At 37.6% G+C, this 19,703-nt stretch overlaps 1 protein-coding gene across 4 annotated transcripts in view; it reads left to right on the top strand.

The window, feature by feature from the left end:
• Nucleotides 1-19,703, top strand: part of fgd4a (FYVE, RhoGEF and PH domain containing 4a) — a 103,632-nt gene that overhangs the window by 64,294 nt on the left and 19,635 nt on the right. For all 4 annotated transcript variants that reach the window (XM_066724589.1, XM_066724590.1, XM_066724591.1 and 1 more), the window contains 2 exons: nucleotides 5,985-6,164; nucleotides 13,827-14,001. In XM_066724589.1, coding sequence (XP_066580686.1) covers nucleotides 5,985-6,164; nucleotides 13,827-14,001 — 355 coding nt within the window. The remainder of the gene's footprint in view (nucleotides 1-5,984; nucleotides 6,165-13,826; nucleotides 14,002-19,703) is intronic.

Below are 19,703 nucleotides of genomic sequence, written 5' to 3'. Positions count from 1 at the left end.
TTCTGTAAAATGCATTGAACTCCTTCCATTTCACATTACCAAGAAGGCATTTTTTGTTTTCATTAACTAAAAAAACACCTGATTATTTTATTATAAATTCTCTAGAATGTAAAACATCTCTTTGGCATATTGCTTCACTAGTTTTATTACACCTCGTCAGATCTTTCTGAGCACGTCTACTGTTTTTTTTATAGGCATGTGTTTGCTCAGTGCCGGATCTGTTTTCTGTGTATGCGGTCTTGAGCTGTGGTCCACTTCCTCTCACCGCAGGCTTGCTTCTAGCATTGGTTTTGTATTAAATTAATAATCCTCTGTGCATTTTGGCCTTTGCTTCCACCAATTTCCTCGTTTTAAGCTTTTTCATATAGACTACATCCAGTATAACTGTTTTGTTGGCATAATCTAACTGCACTTAACCCAAATCTATATTGATTTTCTCTGAAGTGAGAATATAAGTTGAACTGTGATTAGATGCCAGGGTTGTAGAAATAAATGTTAGCTTTGAATTCAGGATTATTCCAAGCTATTTCAGGGGCTAATAGTTTAGATATTGTCCAGGTCCTTTGCAATATATGTATATTTTTTGCAAAATAGGCTGACGTGCAGAGTTCGAGTTTGAGTTTGAATTTGAAATGTCAATACTGTGCTTTTCAGATAACTAAACCAGTAGTGACAGCTCTTTGTGGGTAGAAACTGAGATCTCACATTCGTTAAAAATAGAGACAGAATAGGCCCTTTGAGACTTTTAAGGTGTTTGGGCTCTCAGTGTTTTTAGTTAAAAAATGTAAATATGTGAAAATAACATCACCAGTAATAGAAGAATAATGCCACATTGTACACACACATGTTGTATGTGAACACTTTCTATGCAGCCATCTATTGTCTAAGTAAAGTGAAATAGGATTACAGTAACCCATGTACAGTTGTAGTATTGTATTATGTTTTATGAAATACATTGTTTATAAGTAGCACCAAAATAATGAATGATGTACACACAATTTTGTATGCATGGTCATAGTTCTAGCACATATTCCTCAGAATGTATGGATCATCTAGTTTATTGAAATGTTAATGTAGGGTCTAGTAATAGAATTAGATTTTTTAAGCACTGTGACACATTAGTGAATGAAATACAAAAAGCATTTTTGTCCAAATATATTTGCTATTATTCTGTTGAAGCAAATAATACTATGTACTTCAGGATCAGAATGGTACCTGAAATTACAATTATTTATACATGATGGCTTATTATTAATAATAATAATAATAATAATAATAATAATAATATGTTTTATTATTATTATTATTATTATTATTATTATTATTAGAAAAAACAAAACAAGAAAAATCTTTTTTACATACAATTATCCATATATACAGCTAGATTTGACTGCAGCAATCTAGCTATTCTACCAACAAGCACAGAATAAACTGTTTGTAGGACAGCACAATAAAGTACACAATAATAATAATAATAATAATAATAATAATAATAATAATAATAATAAAACATCCTGAGTGCTTCTGGCCACAGCAAGATTTGAACCCCGGTCTCCCATGCCACAATGCAGCGACCTTACTGCATCACTAAAAGGCCCAGGCCATTTACTGAGGTCTAGGAATGCTACAATAATAATAATAATAATAATAATAATAATAATAATAATAATAATAATAATAATAATAATAATAATAATAATAATAATAATAATAATAATAATAATAATAATACCTATCTGCATCACAGTGGAAATTGAAAGATTTCCATTACAACCTTCTTCTGATCTATACAACCTACTTCACACTTCCATTGTGGGACAAAAGGGGAGGGGGTTGTTAAGAAAACAAATCAATTAAAAATAAAGACCTGAAAAGACGTAATTAGAAATTCACCTGCTTTGCTATAATGACACTAAATAAGCTCAGGTGTATTAATTGATTAAATGTATGCAAGAAGGAAGCCATTTTCTGAAAACAAGTCGAAGCCTTGAACTTGAACCTGGTTGAGAATCTGAGGCAAGACATGAATTTTTCTCTCCACCAACGACCCCCTGTGACAGAGCTTGAACAATTTTGCCAAGAACAATGGGTGAATATGGTAGAGACTTACCCAAAAAGACTCACAGCTGTGCTGTCAAAGATGGTTCTACCAAGTATTGACTAATGGTAGTGATTATTCTCTAAACAAGACATTTCAGTTTTCTTAGTTTGCAATAATCAACTGTTGATTCACAATCAAAATTATCTTGCCCCTTCAAAGTGTTTAATAAGATGTGTTAATACGAAAAAATTAAAATAAATCTCATTTAACTGTTTCAACATTTTGGGTTGTAATTCAACAATATGTGAAGTCCAAGGGGGTGAATAATTCCTATAGGCACTGTAGCTAATGAATACGTTGTGACTAAATGCAACAATTTAGAATTTTGCTATTCTTCTGTGTTTGATCTTCTGTGGCATTGATAATTGAACATTAATGTTTTTTAAATTCTATACTATTCTATACGATACAGAATTAGAAAGATGGACATGGACAAAGTGGTACATCGCACTGCTTCAGATTTCTGCAATCTAAATGAGAGCAGAGGAGGGATGTCTTTCATATGGGTAGTTTAATTGAAAGCCTATTGGAAATGTATTATCTGGAGCAACTGAAAGGGTATCTGTTCCACATGGACAGTACATCTTTTGTCTTTGGGGATTTTCACCTAAGAGAAAGAGAAAAAATTAAAGCAAGTTATTGACTTTCATGTAACTGAGTAACTTCTTTTGTATGTATGTCAGAAAAAGTTAATCTGCCCATGCTTTGCTTTAATATGTTGCTTTCCTCACTCTTCCTGATTGTGTCACAAGCCTTTTGTCAGTTGACTTTGACAACTGACCCTCAGATTTTGCTTGTGGTTTTATGTTGATGAGTAAGCATGAAACGGGGGAAGAATAACTAACTGGATTCATTTCTGAAGTGTAATTCTCAATTGCCACAGCACAAGAGAGTGCCGTCTTTCAGCCCAGAATAAACCCTCTGCATTTCAATCATTAAAAATAGTTGCACTTATCCCAGGCTGGCAATTTTTGAAAAGTTGTATAGTATTGAGAGGGGAGTCTAAATGACTGCAGATTACATAGTGGTGAGAACCTGCAAAGTTCAGTAAACGTCCTGCTGCTCAATTCCTTGTAGTTTGTATATGCTAGTATGTAACTTTATTTTATATAATGTATATTTAATTATACTAAATCAATTTTGTTTGTATCTGAAATATTTTGACATTTAATTGTTTGTGTGGCACTTATTTGAGCTCGGGTATGAAAAATATTTTGTTGAGAGGCCTTTTTTCGAGGGTGGCATTTTCACCTTTCAATTTGTATACAAATCTTTTACCATTTTAGTAGTGTAAACCTTTAGTACTTTTAGAAGAGTACTCTTACTATAATTTGAATAGTGGTTTAGATTCACAGCTTCATGGTACATTCACACGTATGTGTTTGAAATGTACAGTTTACTTGTGCTTGTCTTCTTGGTATAATTTAAAGGCACATTTTGCATTTGGTTAGGGTTTGAGAACTACAGGTTATGGCTGCATTTACCATTTTTCGAGTAATAGTTTTATAAAATAAAGGAAAATTGTTTAATTAGAATACATTTTAGATTCATGTTTAGGGTTAGCCAGCTCTGTGTTTGGCTAGTATGTGTTACAGTTAGGATTAGATTTAGACATCCATTACTGTTAGGGTTACATTGCAATGCACCTTTTGATCTTCAACTGAGGTTGCATTGGATAAGTTGCAGATTAGACCTTGCTTCAAATTGTAGGGTTGACTTGGCTTGAGGTTGTAGATGTTTTTAACACTAATTGGAGATTGATATGGTGCTTTTCCATAGCCAAAGCTGTTGTTGCTGTCTTCATCATCATTATTTTTTTTCTTATTGACATATTTTCATTCACATGCCTACAATAAACCCTCATAGCTATGCTGCATTTCAGTTAATGCCTTTAGAAAACTGACAAGTACTTTTACGGCAGTGGGAATGTGTTCTCTGATCTATTGATAGGGCATGGGTAGTGAGAAGTGCATGTACTGTGTTTTCTAGAGAACTGACCCATTTCAAGCATGATTTAAATTAATAATCTTTTGAAGGGAACACTATTCATGTTCACCTTTTATAATGCATTTGACAGCAAAGCAACTGTACGAGGTTTACAAAAGTACAATTCAATCAATACAGGATATTATATTTACAACATAACCCCAAAACGTTTGTGTGGACACAGTGAGTAATTGGAATACAGTGAGTGAAATGCAAAGCAAAAGATTAAGAGCATAATGACAATAGTTTCTTTAACAAGTCTGATTGAGTTGGCATACAGGGACAATGTCAAGTCTGCATAGGTTGTATGGGAAGTGCATGTTTGCTGGCAGTCAAAGGCATAGGAGAAAATGTGTAGGTTGCTTCAATGAGACATTAAATAGTTACAAAGACATATCCTCCATTTCTGTATCTCTGCTCCCTGACTGTTACTCCAAATTACTGTATCCTACTCCAAGCCTGTATTTCTTTTATCTAGAGGTCATTCTTCGGGTATGAAAGGGCAGGCTGAGGACATCAAGAAAGATCTTAGAGAGGTTTCAGTATCTGTGGATTACATCGAAATAGGCTAACAAGAAAATTATTCACATCTAATGGTGTTTAATGTGATGTTAAACGTCATTTTTTTCTTAGCATGACAGTTGACAGAAAATGCTGAGAAACAGCTTCCTTTACCCAGAACCCAAACATACAGTTCTTTGACAGGAACTGAAATGTACCTTTCATGTGGGAAATACCATATTTCTAGATGTTCCTCTCTTGTATGATTGATGTATCTGATCCTTCACAGAGGTGAATAATTGTATTTCTGTTCCATGGATACCTTCTGCAAATCATACTGTATCTTCAGATGAATCCAGAGAGTCCTGTTTTACTAACCTTCTCCTCTTCTCAATAATCTCCCTTCTCCTAATGAACAACCCACACAAACACACTTAAGTCTGCATGTTTCTTCTCAATTAAACATAATTAAGATATTTAAATGCCTTATTTATATGCTCTCATACATGTGTCCTTCCACATATGCACTTTATTTGTTTTTAAACAAAAGAGTTAAAGTATATTATGCAGCACCAGTACATCGCTCCCTGATAACACTAGATAATTGGCTAGCTAGAGTGGCTAGCAAGCGAAGCAAAGGCAATCCTATCTGGCATTAAGCCCACCTAAGCCAGAAATGCTCATCTAGTTGTTTACCAGCCATTTGGGAAACCTCACAGTCAGCTATGAGTAGAGTTTGTGTTTGTCTAGACTTGGCTTTGTTATGTAACCTGTATTTCAGTGCTCCAGCACCAGGAGGCCGATATAGCCTCTTCCCAAAGCCACTTATTGAGCAATCATTCATTATCAGCCCATTTTGGTACTGTAATCATCTCAATTAGTCAATTTATCACTACAGATTCTGCACAAGTTGCATAAACAGTGATACACAGGGCTACTGACACATCAAAGCATGTGTCTTATTCACCGGGAACACGTATTATTGTCAACTGAAGTGTTTTGCTTTTTTTATATTTTTGTAAGAGAAAAGTCAGAAAATCAATGCAGTGATGTATAAAGCTTAAGCTTAATCTTCCCATCTTTTTATGTGCTTGTCTTCTACATATTTTTTCATCTCTTGGGATCCATTCTGGAGCTTTTGTCCATCTTTGATCTGCTCTTCTTGCAATGTGTCTGGCACACTGCCATTTTAATATTTTCACTATCAATTATGTCTCATACTTTTGTTTGTTCTTGGATTAATTTATTTGTTTTTCTGTCTCTTCTTGATATTCCAAGTATGCATCTTTACATGCTCCATTGTGTTGTATATGTATCATTTTTGCATTTAATAACCAGGAAAATGTAATTGCTCATGTGCTTGATCTAAAACATTTTGTTCCCTTTTCTTTTTCAGCCACTGGCAGCTGTTGTAGTCCAAAGCTTTCATCACTTCACCAGAGATCAGGTCCCACAAGTCCATCACCCGCAGGGGGCTGGGCATCCCAGGCACCAGGCAGTGAAGATGCTCTGGAAATAAATGGAAAAAGACCAACCAGGAATACAGTTCCCTTCAGCCACAAACCAAAGCCTCAAGGTAAGTCTCAGCACCCTCCACACCTCAGTCGCTGGTGTCTTTGAGTCTTTGGTTGGCACATCTCATGCAGTAGCCATGGGTTGCTGTGATAGTGGGGTGGGGTGCGGAGAAAGAAATGTGTTCTGTTTTTTTGTGTGGTTATTTATGGATGACGGTAAATTGACAACAAAGTGTGTCTCATTATGAATAGTTTTGATATGCAGACAATTAACCATACTGTGATAATAAGCTAAATGTGTCTACTACCACCTAGTGTTGTTGATAGATATTGTCTGCCGCAGTGGGCTGTACTGCAAGTGTTCTGGTAATAATAATAATCGTTATTTTATATTGCGCCTTTCATAAATAAATATCACAAAGCGCTTTACAAAGGAGTAAACAGATAAAATAAAAGTAAAAATAAGCTTACCGTATCAAGAAAACATAACAGTAGACTACAGAATTAGTGTCGACACAAAGTTTTTGGCAGCTGGCATGGGAGAGTTTTAAAAAACAGACAAAAGAGTCTCAGAGTCATGTATCGAAGTGGGCAGCTTGTTCCACAGGCTTGAAGCATTAGAAGAAAAATCCCTGTGACCCACTGTGCATAGTTTGGTCAAGGGAACAACTAAAAGGCCGGTATCAGAGGACCCGAAAGCATGACCAGGAGTATAGTTGTTGAACATGTCAGAGATGTTATGTTTTTTGGTTACACATTATATGACTAGTCATGGCAAAATCATAGGTATTAAACCTACTAATGTAGTAACAATAGACGCTTCAGTGATTTTGAAAAGGTAAAACATTCACACACTCAGTGCTTTCTGTACATTTATTGATTGACTTTCTCACTAACATACCAGAATTGTTTAAAATAAAATAATTAAATGGAGAGAGATTTGGTTGATTTCTGATTATTCACTTTTGTACTGTATCTAAAGTTTTGCTCTGGCTATGAATGACTCTCTAGATTTCGCGTTTGATTTTGATATAGTCACAGTGCCACATTGTTGTGTGTACATGTGTGATACCAGCCCAACACTGTTGCACTCTGGCTTTGTAAACATACTAGATTGATTTTATTGGCTGTACCTATACAGGATAAAAAATAACTACAAAGACACAGTTGTTGGGCAAACTGAGCATCTGCTTTCCCATGGTTATTTGACCCAAGAAATGAAATTAACACAGTGACAAATATAGACAGAATGTTTATCTTGTTAAAGATCGGGATTATGGCTCTCCAGGATAGGGTTGGCCACCCCTGTAGTTGGTTGCATAAAACAACTTAACCCATTACACTCAGCCTCATTGTTTTCAACCTGCCCATGGATTGAGATATAACCCTGACACTATACCCAGATCCATCATTTTTATATCCCTGGAAACTAGAGACTTGGGATTTTTGGTTGATACCAATATTGTTAAAATGGCTGTGATGTTGCTTTATGAAGATATTGACTTGCAAATTAGGGGGGGAAATTGACTTGGGTTCAAGAATTTTAATACATTTTAAAAAATCTGTATTTTACTGTATTTTTAATACTGTAAACAAACATATTTTTCATCAAATTTTCACTGTCATAAAAATTGTATTTTGACTAGTAAAAAAAAAAAAAGTTTACATTGAAAGTTGTTTCATAAAATCCAAATTATAATTCATAATTATGCTATTATTTATCTTGGGGAAAAAAGGTGGTAATGTTGCAATATAGTGTTTCTAATCATGATCAACAATGCAGAAACTAATTCTGTAGTTTGTATGCTTTCATTTGAGTGGTCCCACATGCTTCTGGCCCTTATAATGGAGAAATTGCCCTTTTGTGCGTATTTTGTGGTACAAATTTTCTCAAAATTTTCAGCATAGGCTAGGTTCTTTCAAATGCACATTATTCTTTCATTTCTTGTTATTTTCTTATGTACGTTCTCCAAAGAGCATACGCAGTTCACACTCCGCTGTAGCCTAAACGGCAGCCCCCGAAAAAATAATCATTAAAATAATTACAACAGTTCTGGATGGTGAAATCCACTTTTTATGACTACAAACTGATGGTTCGTTTGGAAAAATAGTGTGATGGGGCCATTAAATGTTCATAAAATGTAATTTTTAAATTATTTGTGTGACTTTTCTGATTGACTTACAGCAAAGCAGCACCAGAGTTAGCACCTTGGTGATGATGACACAGCATATTTCTTGATCTCTGATTTCTGGTACATAGAATGAGCTGGACATGAAAAATTCACTCCACAGAATTTGTTTCTATTTATAGAATAACCTGAGAAAATATGGATTTTCGGTGGAGTTAACCTTTTAGTATATCTATCTATGTGATTAACTTAAGTAGGATTCATTACCTTTCCCATAAGGGATTAAACTTGTTTTATGCAGCATATTTAAACATAAGTAACAGCTAAGGTGAAAATTATTTAAGTAATGTATTGCAGCCAGCCACAGTAGTCTACAAGAAGAAACACAAACACATGTAAGCAATCATATTTTATTGGAGTTGATCATCCCTAATTCTGTATCTCCTGTTTTGAGCTGTATGTATGTATGTATGTATGTATGAATGAGCTATAAGAGCTGATTCATTCTGAATGTTAAATGATAATGTTTATTAAGTGTAGAATTAAAATAATACAAACAATAGTAAATTGTTTATACAAATCCTGGTTGTTTCAAATCACCTAAATATTGTGCAGTTGTTTATATTCCTTTAATTGTTGTTAAGAATTTTCAATAATAGGGATGAGCCAAAGCATGTGTCCTCCAATATGCATACTGTCAATGCCATCCACTGTGTATATCACTGCAAGCCCTGAATGGCTACAGTCCATCTACCACACCTATTACAGTATCTGAAGATGAGACTGCAAAAAACCTGAACTTGCAAGCCCCACAGCAGCTACAGGACTCATTGTATACAGTGAAGTGAATTTGCCAGCCTCCACCTCTTGTTACTTTGAGATTTGATATGACATCCTCAGCTTCAGTGAGACATTTAATTAAAATATTCCAGAATATGTATTTAAAACTCTTGGATTATGCTAGATTATGCTGTCCTATTAAGACATTTTCACTGAATCAGGAAGTGACCAAAACTATAGGAGGAAGGAAGCACTGTTGTTATGAAAGTGTCCTCTGGAGTAGCACATTATAGGATATGGTAAAGACTATGTTGTCAAAAGCAAAAACAGAAGTCAAGAAACAAAGTGAAAGCTAAAGGTTTCAAGTCTCCTTATCAGCATCTGCTTGTCTTCTGGGTGTGGTGTAGGTATTGAAACAGAATTTAGCAAAAGGAGAGTTTTTTCATCAATAGAAAAATCAGGTACAGCCTGGGAATAGAAATCATTGTACATTTGACAACATTTTCTGACTTCATTTAGCCTTTTCTGTGTATATGTACATGTGATTTTATAGCAACATGGTATTAAAAACAGTGTTCACATTGGTTTTCTAGCTTTAGATAGAATTTGTCTGTGTGGTCTGCAAAACCATGTTAGAAAAGTCCCTCATCTAATACAAGACAATACTCTAGGATTGCAGAGTGTAAAGGCAAGATAAAAATGTGATTTCTCATGAGCTCTTTCTACCTTGTTATGAAAAGATCAGGTATCATGTCTTCACTCTCAAAATGATGTTATCGAATGCAACAGCAATTGTATTGGGTATATTTCAATTCGGATCTTTTTCTACTATTCTTATCTATTGCAATGTTTGTTAAAGTGTTAAATATGTTAAATGAAACATGCAGAATTAGTACATCTAACACCCAAGATTAAACAATCCCGTAAGGCATTATTCCTATTATAAAATGGCTCAACAAATGCAAATATGAAGAATTTTCTTTGGCTTACCAAACTTTTAAATAATTTTCCAGCAAGTTCTTTCATAACTGTTTTCTGCACTCTTTTTTTTTTTTCTCCCAGGAATACTCGTTTCTACCTTAGACATATATTTTTTTAGAGGGCTTTTGCAAAAGAAAACTGTACAGCATGCTGCTGGTGTTGGGTTTGCCAGAAATTATGCAAGGTTCCTCCGGCTCACCAGGTACCTGTACTACAGAGTTATTAGTGAGTTACGTTAGTCCTCTCTACAAAGCCTTAGCTCGGCCTTTGGAGCCCAGGACTGACAGTGTGAAAAGTAGTGGATTGCTTGGCAGTGCTTATATATCCACACTTTTGCTGTGTTAATACAAAGGTCTTAGCTAATTGCCCCTGTAATTCACTTAGTACAGAGTGGGTAGTGTGCTAGTAGTTTGTGCCAAGGGAAAATAAGGATCACAGTGTTGAGTTGAGTCCATTAACTGATCAATTGCCAATTCCAGGTCTGTTAAAATAAATAATTATTGTCAATTTTGTATTTTAATACACTTCATTTAATTAATTAATAATTAAATACACAAACAATCAAACATTTGGTCGAATTGCTTGCTCTCCCTCTGAACTAAAAGTACTTTTAATTACCTCTAAGTTTGAGATTATCCATCCATTTAATCTTTGGCTGTGTTTACTGTAAAATGTATTTTGCCATTGTTGTGTCAGTATTTATAGAAAAGGAAAGCAAAAATATGCAGAGAGCTTGTTTTCATTGTCTGTCAGATGAACAAAACAAGTTAAATTGGAAAAACAAAATGTGCTTACGACAGATCCACATTTTGAAATAAAAGTTCAGTCATGTAGAGAGAGACCACTTCTAACACAACACATGAATACTGGTGCTGTTGCCAATTTGAGCAATCAAATGTCTGTAAAACTCCTATTTACTATCTGTTACTATTTCTATAGAATTTGATATATTCACCTATCTATCAATATTATATTTATTCCAAATACTGGTTTATTATTATTATTATTATTATTATTATTATTATTATTTACTGAGTCATATACCTACTACATTTTGTTTGTGCAAAACTAGGATACCAACACCAGCTGCCACGTCAACAATGCAATGATGGTGGTTTGTTACCATGGTCAAAACTAAAGGAAAAAATCCGTAAAGATTATGATTATTGCTTGCTCTAGGTACAACATGGCTTCATATGCGTTTCAACATCAAATATGACTGTGTTGAAATATTTAAAGGGGATGGTTAATTTTTATATACATACACCGATCAGCCATAACATTATGACCACCTGCCTAATATTGTGTAGGTCCCCCTTTTGCTGCCAAAATAGCCCTGACCCGTCGAGGCATGGACTCCACTAGACCTCTGAAGGTGTGCTGTGGTATCTGGCACCAAGACGTTAGCAGCAGATCCTTTAAGTCCTGTAAGTTGCGAGGTGGGGCCTCCATGGATCGGACTTGTTTGGCCAGCACATCCCACAGATGCTCGATTGGATTGAGATCTGGGGAATTTGGAGGCCAAGTCAACACCTTGAACTCGTGATTCAACAGACCAGGCCACCTTCCTCCATTGCACCGTGGTCCAGTTCTGATGCTCACGTTCCCATTGTAGGTGCTTTCGGCAGTGAACAGGGGTCAGCATGGGCACCCTGACTGGTCTGCGGCTACACAGCCCCATACACAACAAAACTGTGATGCACTGTGTGTTCTGACACCTTTCTATCAGAACCAGCATTAACTTTTTCAGCAATTTGAGCTACAGTAGCTCCTCTGTTGGATTGGACCACACGGGCCAGCCTTCGCTCCCCACGTGCATCAATGAGCCTTGGCCGCCCATGACCCTGTCGCCGATTCACCGCTTTTCCTTCCTTGGACCACTTTTGATAGGTACTGACCACTGCAGACCGGGAACACCCCACAAGAGCTGCAGTTTTGGAGATGCTCTGACCCAGTCATCTAGCAATCACAATTTGGCCCTTGTCAAAGTCGCTCAGATCCTTACGCTTGCCCTCTCACTCTCTCTCTCTATTATACAGTGAGGGAAAAAAGTATTTGATCCTCTGCTGATTTTGTACGTTTGCCCACTGACAAAGAAATGATCAGTCTATAATTTTAATGGTAGGTGTATTTTAACAGTGAGAGACAGAATAACAACAAAAAAATCCAGAAAAACGCATTTCAAAAAAGTTATAAATCGATTTGCATGTTAATGAGGGAAATAAGTATTTGATCCCCTATCAATCAGCAAGATTTCTGGCTCCCAGGTGTCTTTTATACAGGTAACGAGCTGAGATTAGGAGCACTCTCTTAAAGGGAGTGCTCCTAATCTCAGCTCGGTACCTGTATAAAAGACACCTGTCCACAGAAGCAATCAATCAATCAGATTCCAAACTCTCCACCATGGCCAAGACCAAAGAGCTGTCCAAGGATGTCAGGGACAAGATTGTAGACCTACACAAGGCTGGAATGGGCTACAAGAACATCGCCAAGCAGCTTGGTGAGAAGGTGACAACAGTTGGTGCGATTATTTGCAAATGGAAGAAACACAAAATAACTGTCAGTATCCCTTAGTCTGGGGCTCCATGCAAGATCTCACCTCGTGGAGTTACAATGATCATGAGAATGGTGAGGAATCAGCCCAGAACTACACAGGAGGATCTTGTTAATGATCTCAAGGCAGCTGGGACCATAGTCACCAAGAAAACAATTGGTAACACACTACGCCGTGAAGGACTGAAATCCTGCAGCGCCCGCAAGGTTCCCCTGCTCAAGAAAGCACATGTACAGGCCCGTCTAAAGTTTGCCAATGAACATCTGAATGATTCAGAGGAGAACTGGGTGAAAGTGTTGTGCTCAGATGAATGACCCCAAGAACACCATCCCCACCATCAAACATGGAGGTGGAAACATTATGCTTTGGGGGTGCTTTTCTGCTAAGGGGACAGGACAACTGCACCGCATCAAAGGGACGACGGACAGGGCCATGTACCGTCAAATCTTGGGTGAGAACCTCCTTCCCTCAGCCTGGGCATTGAAAATGGGTCGTGGATGGGTATTCCAGCATGACAATGACCCAAAACACACAGCCAAGGCAACAAAGGAGTGGCTCAAGAAGAAGCACATTAAGGTCCTGGAGTGACCTAGCCAGTCTCCAGACCTTAATCCCATAGAAAATCTGTGGAGGGATCTGAAGGTTCGAGCTGCCAAACGTCAGCCTGGAGAGGATCTGCAAAGAGGAGTGGGACAAAATAACTCCTGAGATGTGTGCAAACCTGGTTGCCAACTACAAGAAACGTCTGATCTCTGTGATTGCCAAAAAGGGTTTTGCCACCAAGTACTAAGTTGAAGGGGTCAAATACTTATTTCCCTCATTAACATGCAAATCAATTTATAACTTTTTTGAAATGCGTTTTTCTGGATTTTGTTGTTTTTCTGTCTCTCACTGTTAAAATACACCTACCATTAAAATTATAGACTGATCATTTCTTTGTCAGTGGGCAAATGTACAAGATCAGCAGGGGATCAAATACTTTTTTCCCCTCACTGTGTGTGTGTGTATATATATATATATATATATATATATATATATATATATACACCGATCAGTCATAACATTATGACCACTGACAGGTGGAGTGAATAACACTGATAATCTCGTTATCGTGGCACCTGTCAGTGAGTGGGATATATTAGGCAGCAAGTGAACATTTTGGGTTGGTGCCTCCCTGAGTCGCCCAGCAGGGTATCACTATATGTATGTATCCACACTGAACACTGTTCTGGACCTGCTGTGTTATCGAATGTGCATTTTTCTCCTCTCTCTGCTTGCAGTGCCTCCAAAGCCACCTCATCTCCAGAGCCCGGCCTTAGACCTCATACAGCATCCCCTGGTGAGAAATCTGCCCTACAGAGAGAGGTCGAGGATGGAGGAAGCCAGCCCAGCAGCAAAATCCCGCGAGAAGCACTCCAAAGTGTTGGACCTCATCAGCCACTTTGAAGAAAACAGGTAGATTAACACATGCACTGTCCTTGCTTCTGCATGGAAATTAATGAAAATGTACCTTATAGAAAAATTAAAATGGGTTTCACAATATTACAGTGAAAAAATACCGCAACAACATCACTGCATGTCCTATTACAGCATGGACAAGCCCCGGCAACGTACAGTGTCAGAAATAACAGCGCCTGTTGTATAAAAACCATTCTGACATATTCGGATTCTGCATTAACCCTGTTAAGACTTAGAACTGTATTTACTCTTTATTTTGCTGTAATGTTGTCTAACTATGGTAATACTTTCCTTCATGGATAAATGCAATATCAGGGCACTTTATCATCTAGTTTTGTATACATACTAGACATCACAATAAATGCCATTGAAATGCAGGTGGTGGTACTGAACCTAGTTGTTATAGTCCTGTAAACAGGAAGAACCAGTCTTCTAGAATTGTGGTCCTGTCTTGGTTGAAACAATTGAATTAAAATATTGGTCATTGAAGCCAACTTCATTAATGACTAATATACCAGCAACCAATTAGTGCTTGTGATGTCATTGAGCCACTCCCATTTAATTTAAGGATGTAACTACACTCAATAAATAAGGCTGGAATACTGTGTCGAAAGCTGACATACTGTGTGAAATGCTGTTTGAGGCAGACAAACTCACTTGCCAAGGCCACAGAGTTGAAGTTGTAATATTTTTTGTGCAACCTTGGGTATAAAAGGTTATTTTGTTTAATCAAATGTTTAAACTCGTTATTTTATTATTATTATTATTATTATTATTATTATTATTATTATTATTATTATTATCCTATCAGGTTCGGTCTCACTAGCTATACCGCTTTCCTAGTGAAACTTCCTCTTCCATCATTTTAAAGATCAGGGATAATTAAATCAATTTTAATATGCAGTTTTTAATGTTGTGATGGTGTTCAGTGCTTCTGAAGTGTTATAGTGTAGTTTTTTTGTATTTTTGGGGACTGCTGCAGTGATCCAACATAACAGTAGTACATAGCATTACTGCAGTAGACCTACATTCAGAATACTGCAGAATCATTTCAAAGCTTTCAAAGGTAATGAAGCAATCTAAGTAACTATTCACTATTTAAAACATTTGTTTGTCATACTTTTTGATTCAGCATACTCTGACTGATTAGATGATGGATAAATTAAGGGAATTCATAATTATACTGTAAAATACATGTCATGTATCTGAATTAGCATTACTTCCATATATCAGATAGTGTTATGTAAAAGTATATAAATGATGATCATAGATGATAAGCAAAACAGCCACACAAACAGAACTCCTTTATATTTCAAATTTTGTAAGGTTTTATTAATTACATTTCTGGTAAAGATTAGACAGAGAAAGCAAAACCATTGATCTGTTTTTGTGAATATTGTTAGTTTTGTTTTGTAAAAGGTAGGTTTCCTTGGTTTAAAAATACGAATTGATCCTCATACTCAATTCTCTTTCAAATGAGCTATGATTATGTATAAATGCATTCATGTATGTGTGTGTTTGTATGTGTATGTATGTTTATGCACTGCAAAATTTGAATATCAAACTTCAGATGATTTCCAGACCCTGAAAGCTTCACTGGTTAACTGCTAGTTTTGCATATGTTGGTTTTATGAAGATCAAAAGTTTTATCCGAGAGCTGCTCATAAAGGCCTTGGGGGAGTATCTTGCATTTGCATATTTGCATATATATATATATATATATATATGTGTATATATATATATATATATATATATATATATATATATATACTCACCTAAAGGATTATTAGGAACACCTGTTCAATTTCTCATTAATGCAATTATCTAACCGACCAATCACATGGCAGTTGCTTCAATGCATTTAGGGGTGTGGTCCTGGTCAAGACAATCTCCTGAACTCCAAACTGAATGTCTGAATGGGAAAGAAAGGTGATTTAAGCTATTTTGAGCGTGGCATGGTTGTTGGTGCCAGACGGGCCGGTCTGAGTATTTCACAATCTGCTCAGTTACTGGGATTTTCATGCACAACCATTTCTAGGGTTTACAAAGAATGGTGTGAAAAGGGAAAAAATCCAAGCAGTGCAGTCCTGCGGGCGAAAATGCCTTGTTGATGCTAGAGGTCAGAGGAGAATGGGCCGACTGATTCAAGCTGATAGAAGAGCAACTTTGACTGAAATAAGCACTCGTTACAACCGAGGTATGCAGCAAAGCATTTGTGAAGCCACAACACGTACAACCTTGAGGCGGATGGGCTACAACAGCAGAAGACCCCACCGGGTACCACTCATCTCCACTACAAATAGGAAAAAGAGGCTACAATTTGCACAAGCTCACCAAAATTGGACAGTTGAAGACTGGAAAAATGTTGCCTGGTCTGATGAGTCTCGATTTCTGTTGAGACATTCGGATGGTAGAGTCAGAATTTGGCGTATACAGAATGAGAACATGGATCCATCATGCCTTGTTACCACTGTGCAGGCTGGTGGTGGTGGTGTAATGGTGTGGGGGATGTTTTCTTGCCACACTTTAGGCCCCTTAGTGCCAATTGGGCATCGTTTAAATGCCACGGCCTACCTGAGCATTGTTTCTGACCATGTCCATCCCTTTATGACCACCATGTACCCATCCTCTGATGGCTACTTCCAGCAGAATAATGCACCATGTCACAAAGGTCGAATCATTTCAAATTGGTTTCTTGAACATGACAATGAGTTCACTGTACTAAACTGGCCCCCATAGTCACCAGATCTCAACCCAATAGAGCATCTTTGGGATGTGGTGGAACGGGAGCTTCGTGCCCTGGATGTGCATCCCACAAATCTCTATCAACTGCAAGATGCTATCCTATCAATATGGGCCAACATTTCTAAAGAATGCTTTCAGCACCTTGTTGAATCAATGCCACGTAGAATTAAGGCAGTTCTGAAGGCGAAAGGGGGTCAAACACAGTATTAGTATGGTGTTCCTAATAATCCTTTAGGTGAGTGTATATATACAGTGAGGGAAAAAAGTATTTGATCCCCTGCTGATTTTGTACGTTTGCCCACTGATAAAGAAATGATCAGTCTATAATTTTAATGGTAGGTGTATTTTAACAGTGAGAGACAGAATAACAACAAAAATATCCAGAAAAACGCATTTCAAAAAAGTTATAAATTGATTTGCATGTTAATGAGGGAAATAAGTATTTGATCCCTTATCAATCAGTGAGATTTCTGGCTCCCAGGTGTCTTTTATACAGGTAACGAGCTGAGATTAGGAGCACTGTCTTAAAGGGAGTGCTCCTAATCTCAGCTCGTTACCTGTATAAAAGACACCTGTCCATGGAAGCAATCAATCAATCAGATTCCAAACTCTCCACCATGGCCAAGACCAAAGAGCTGTCCAAGGATGTCAGGGACAAGATTGTAGACCTACACAAGGCTGGAATGGGCTACAAGAACATCGCCAAGCAGCTTGGTGAGAAGGTGACAACAGTTGGTGCGATTATTCGCAAATGGAAGAAACACAAAATAACTGTCAGTCTCCCTCGATCTGGGGCTCCATGCAAGATCTCACCTCGTGGAGTTTCAATGATCATGAGAACGGTGAGGAATCAGCCCAGAACTACACAGGAGGATCTTGTTAATGATCTCAAGGCAGCTGGGACCATAGTCACCAAGAAAACAATTGGTAACACACTACGCCGTGAAGGACTGAAATCCTGCAGCGCCCGCAAGGTCCCCCTGCTCAAGAAAGCACATGTACAGGCCCGTCTGAAGTTTGCCAATAAACATCTGAATGATTCAGAGGAGAACTGGGTGAAAGTGTTGTGGGCAGATGAGACCAAAATCGAGCTCTTTGGCATCAACTCAACTCACCGTGTTTGGAGGAGGAGGAATGACCTCCAGAACACCATCCCCATCGTCAAACATGGAGGTGGAAACATTATGCTTTGGGGGTGTTTTTCTGCTAAGGGGACAGGACAACTGCACCGCATGAAAGGGACGATGGACGGGGCCATGTACCGTCAAATCTTGGGTGAGAACCTCCTTCCCTCAGCCAGGGCATTGAAAATGGGTCGTGGATGGGTATTCCAGCATGACAATGACCCAAAACACACAGCCAAGGCAACAAAGGAGTGGCTCAAGAAGAAGCACATTAAGGTCCTGGAGTGGCCTAGCCAGTCTCCAGACCTTAATCCCATAGAAAATCTGTGGAGGGAGCTGAAGGTTCGAGTTGCCAAACGTCAGCCTCGAAACCTTAATGACTTGGAGAGGATCTGCAAAGAGTGGGACAAAATCCCTCCTGAGATGTGTGCAAACCTGGTTGCCAACTACAAGAAACGTCTGACCTCTGTGATTGCCAACAAGGGTTTTGCCACCAAGTACTAAGTTGAAGGGGTCAAATACTTATTTCCCTCATTAACATGCAAATCAATTTATAACTTTTTTGAAATGCGTTTTTCTGGATTTTGTTGTTGTTATTCTGTCTCTCACTGTTAAAATACACCTACCATTAAAATTATAGACTGATCATTTATTTGTCATTGGGCAAACGTACAAAATCAGCAGGGGATCAAATACTTTTTTCCCTCACTGTATATATGCATATTTTCTGTATTTTCCAGTGACAAATCAGCAGCTTGGTTTTGCTTGAACACAGTATTTGCACAGAAATAGCACTGTGCTAAATGTTTTGTACATCATACCCTTTCTGTAGTAACTCCCAAACATTGCTAAACGGTTATGTAGAGATAAGAAATCTGTGTTTAAAATCTAACTGTGGTACTTTTTAAATGCCTTTTGCTTACATGATTCTTTATCGAATGGTCCAAGTTGTCAGTTCCACAGTTACTTTTCTTGTTAACCAAGTTCTTTGAGTAAAGTGAGAGGCTTCATTTCCTTTCTTCAAAAATAGATGTAAAGGTCTAAACAGTTTTGATGGACAGCAATCTTCAAGTAATTCCACACATTTTTGATTGGATATAGAGGCTCTGACAGGGCCACTTAACAACATTTATCTTTTTGTTTCCTTAGTCACTCCACTGTAGTTTGGTCTGTGTTGGGCTAAAAGGTGAAATTCCATACAAGTTTCAGTTTTCTTGCAGGGGACAGCAAGTTTTGTACTTTGCTCCATCTTGACAAGTGCCCCAGACTGAGGCAGCTGAGGAGAAACATCCCAATAACACGATGCTGCCACCACCATGCTTCACAGAGCGGGAAGGTGCTCTTTGCTCTTTCAGACTTCAAATGGAATTCAAGTTCTTGGGATATTGTTGTTACATTTACACTTTGACCAGTCCTGCCCATAAAAGCCTTTAGCTCTTGCAAAGTTGTCACCTCTTGGTAGCCTTTCTGATCAGTCTCCTTACTCGGTCATCCAGTTTGGAGGGATGGCCTGATCTAAGGTGTGTGGTGTGTGGTGCCACACACCTTCCACTTCTTAATAATCATCTTGACCCTGCTCCAAGGGATATTCGAGGCCTTTGATATTTTTTATAAATATCCCCTTTGAACAACTCTGGAGTTCTTTTGAAAGCGCCTTGGTGCTCATGGTTGATTTTGGTACTTGCTTTGAAATGCAATACCCAGCAGAGTGAACCTACAGGAACTGCTGAAGGAGGGTGGACACTTATCCAAACCAAGCTATTTCAGTTTTTATCTTTAATTAATTTTCTACACATTTCTAGAATAGTTTTTTCACTTGGAAGTTGTGGG

The sequence above is a fragment of the Amia ocellicauda genome, chromosome 15 (assembly GCF_036373705.1).
Source record: "Amia ocellicauda isolate fAmiCal2 chromosome 15, fAmiCal2.hap1, whole genome shotgun sequence".
In the NCBI taxonomy this organism is placed as follows: domain Eukaryota; kingdom Metazoa; phylum Chordata; class Actinopteri; order Amiiformes; family Amiidae; genus Amia; species Amia ocellicauda.
Note: the sequence above shows the minus strand (reverse complement) of the source record. Positions and strands in the feature narration are given on the sequence as shown.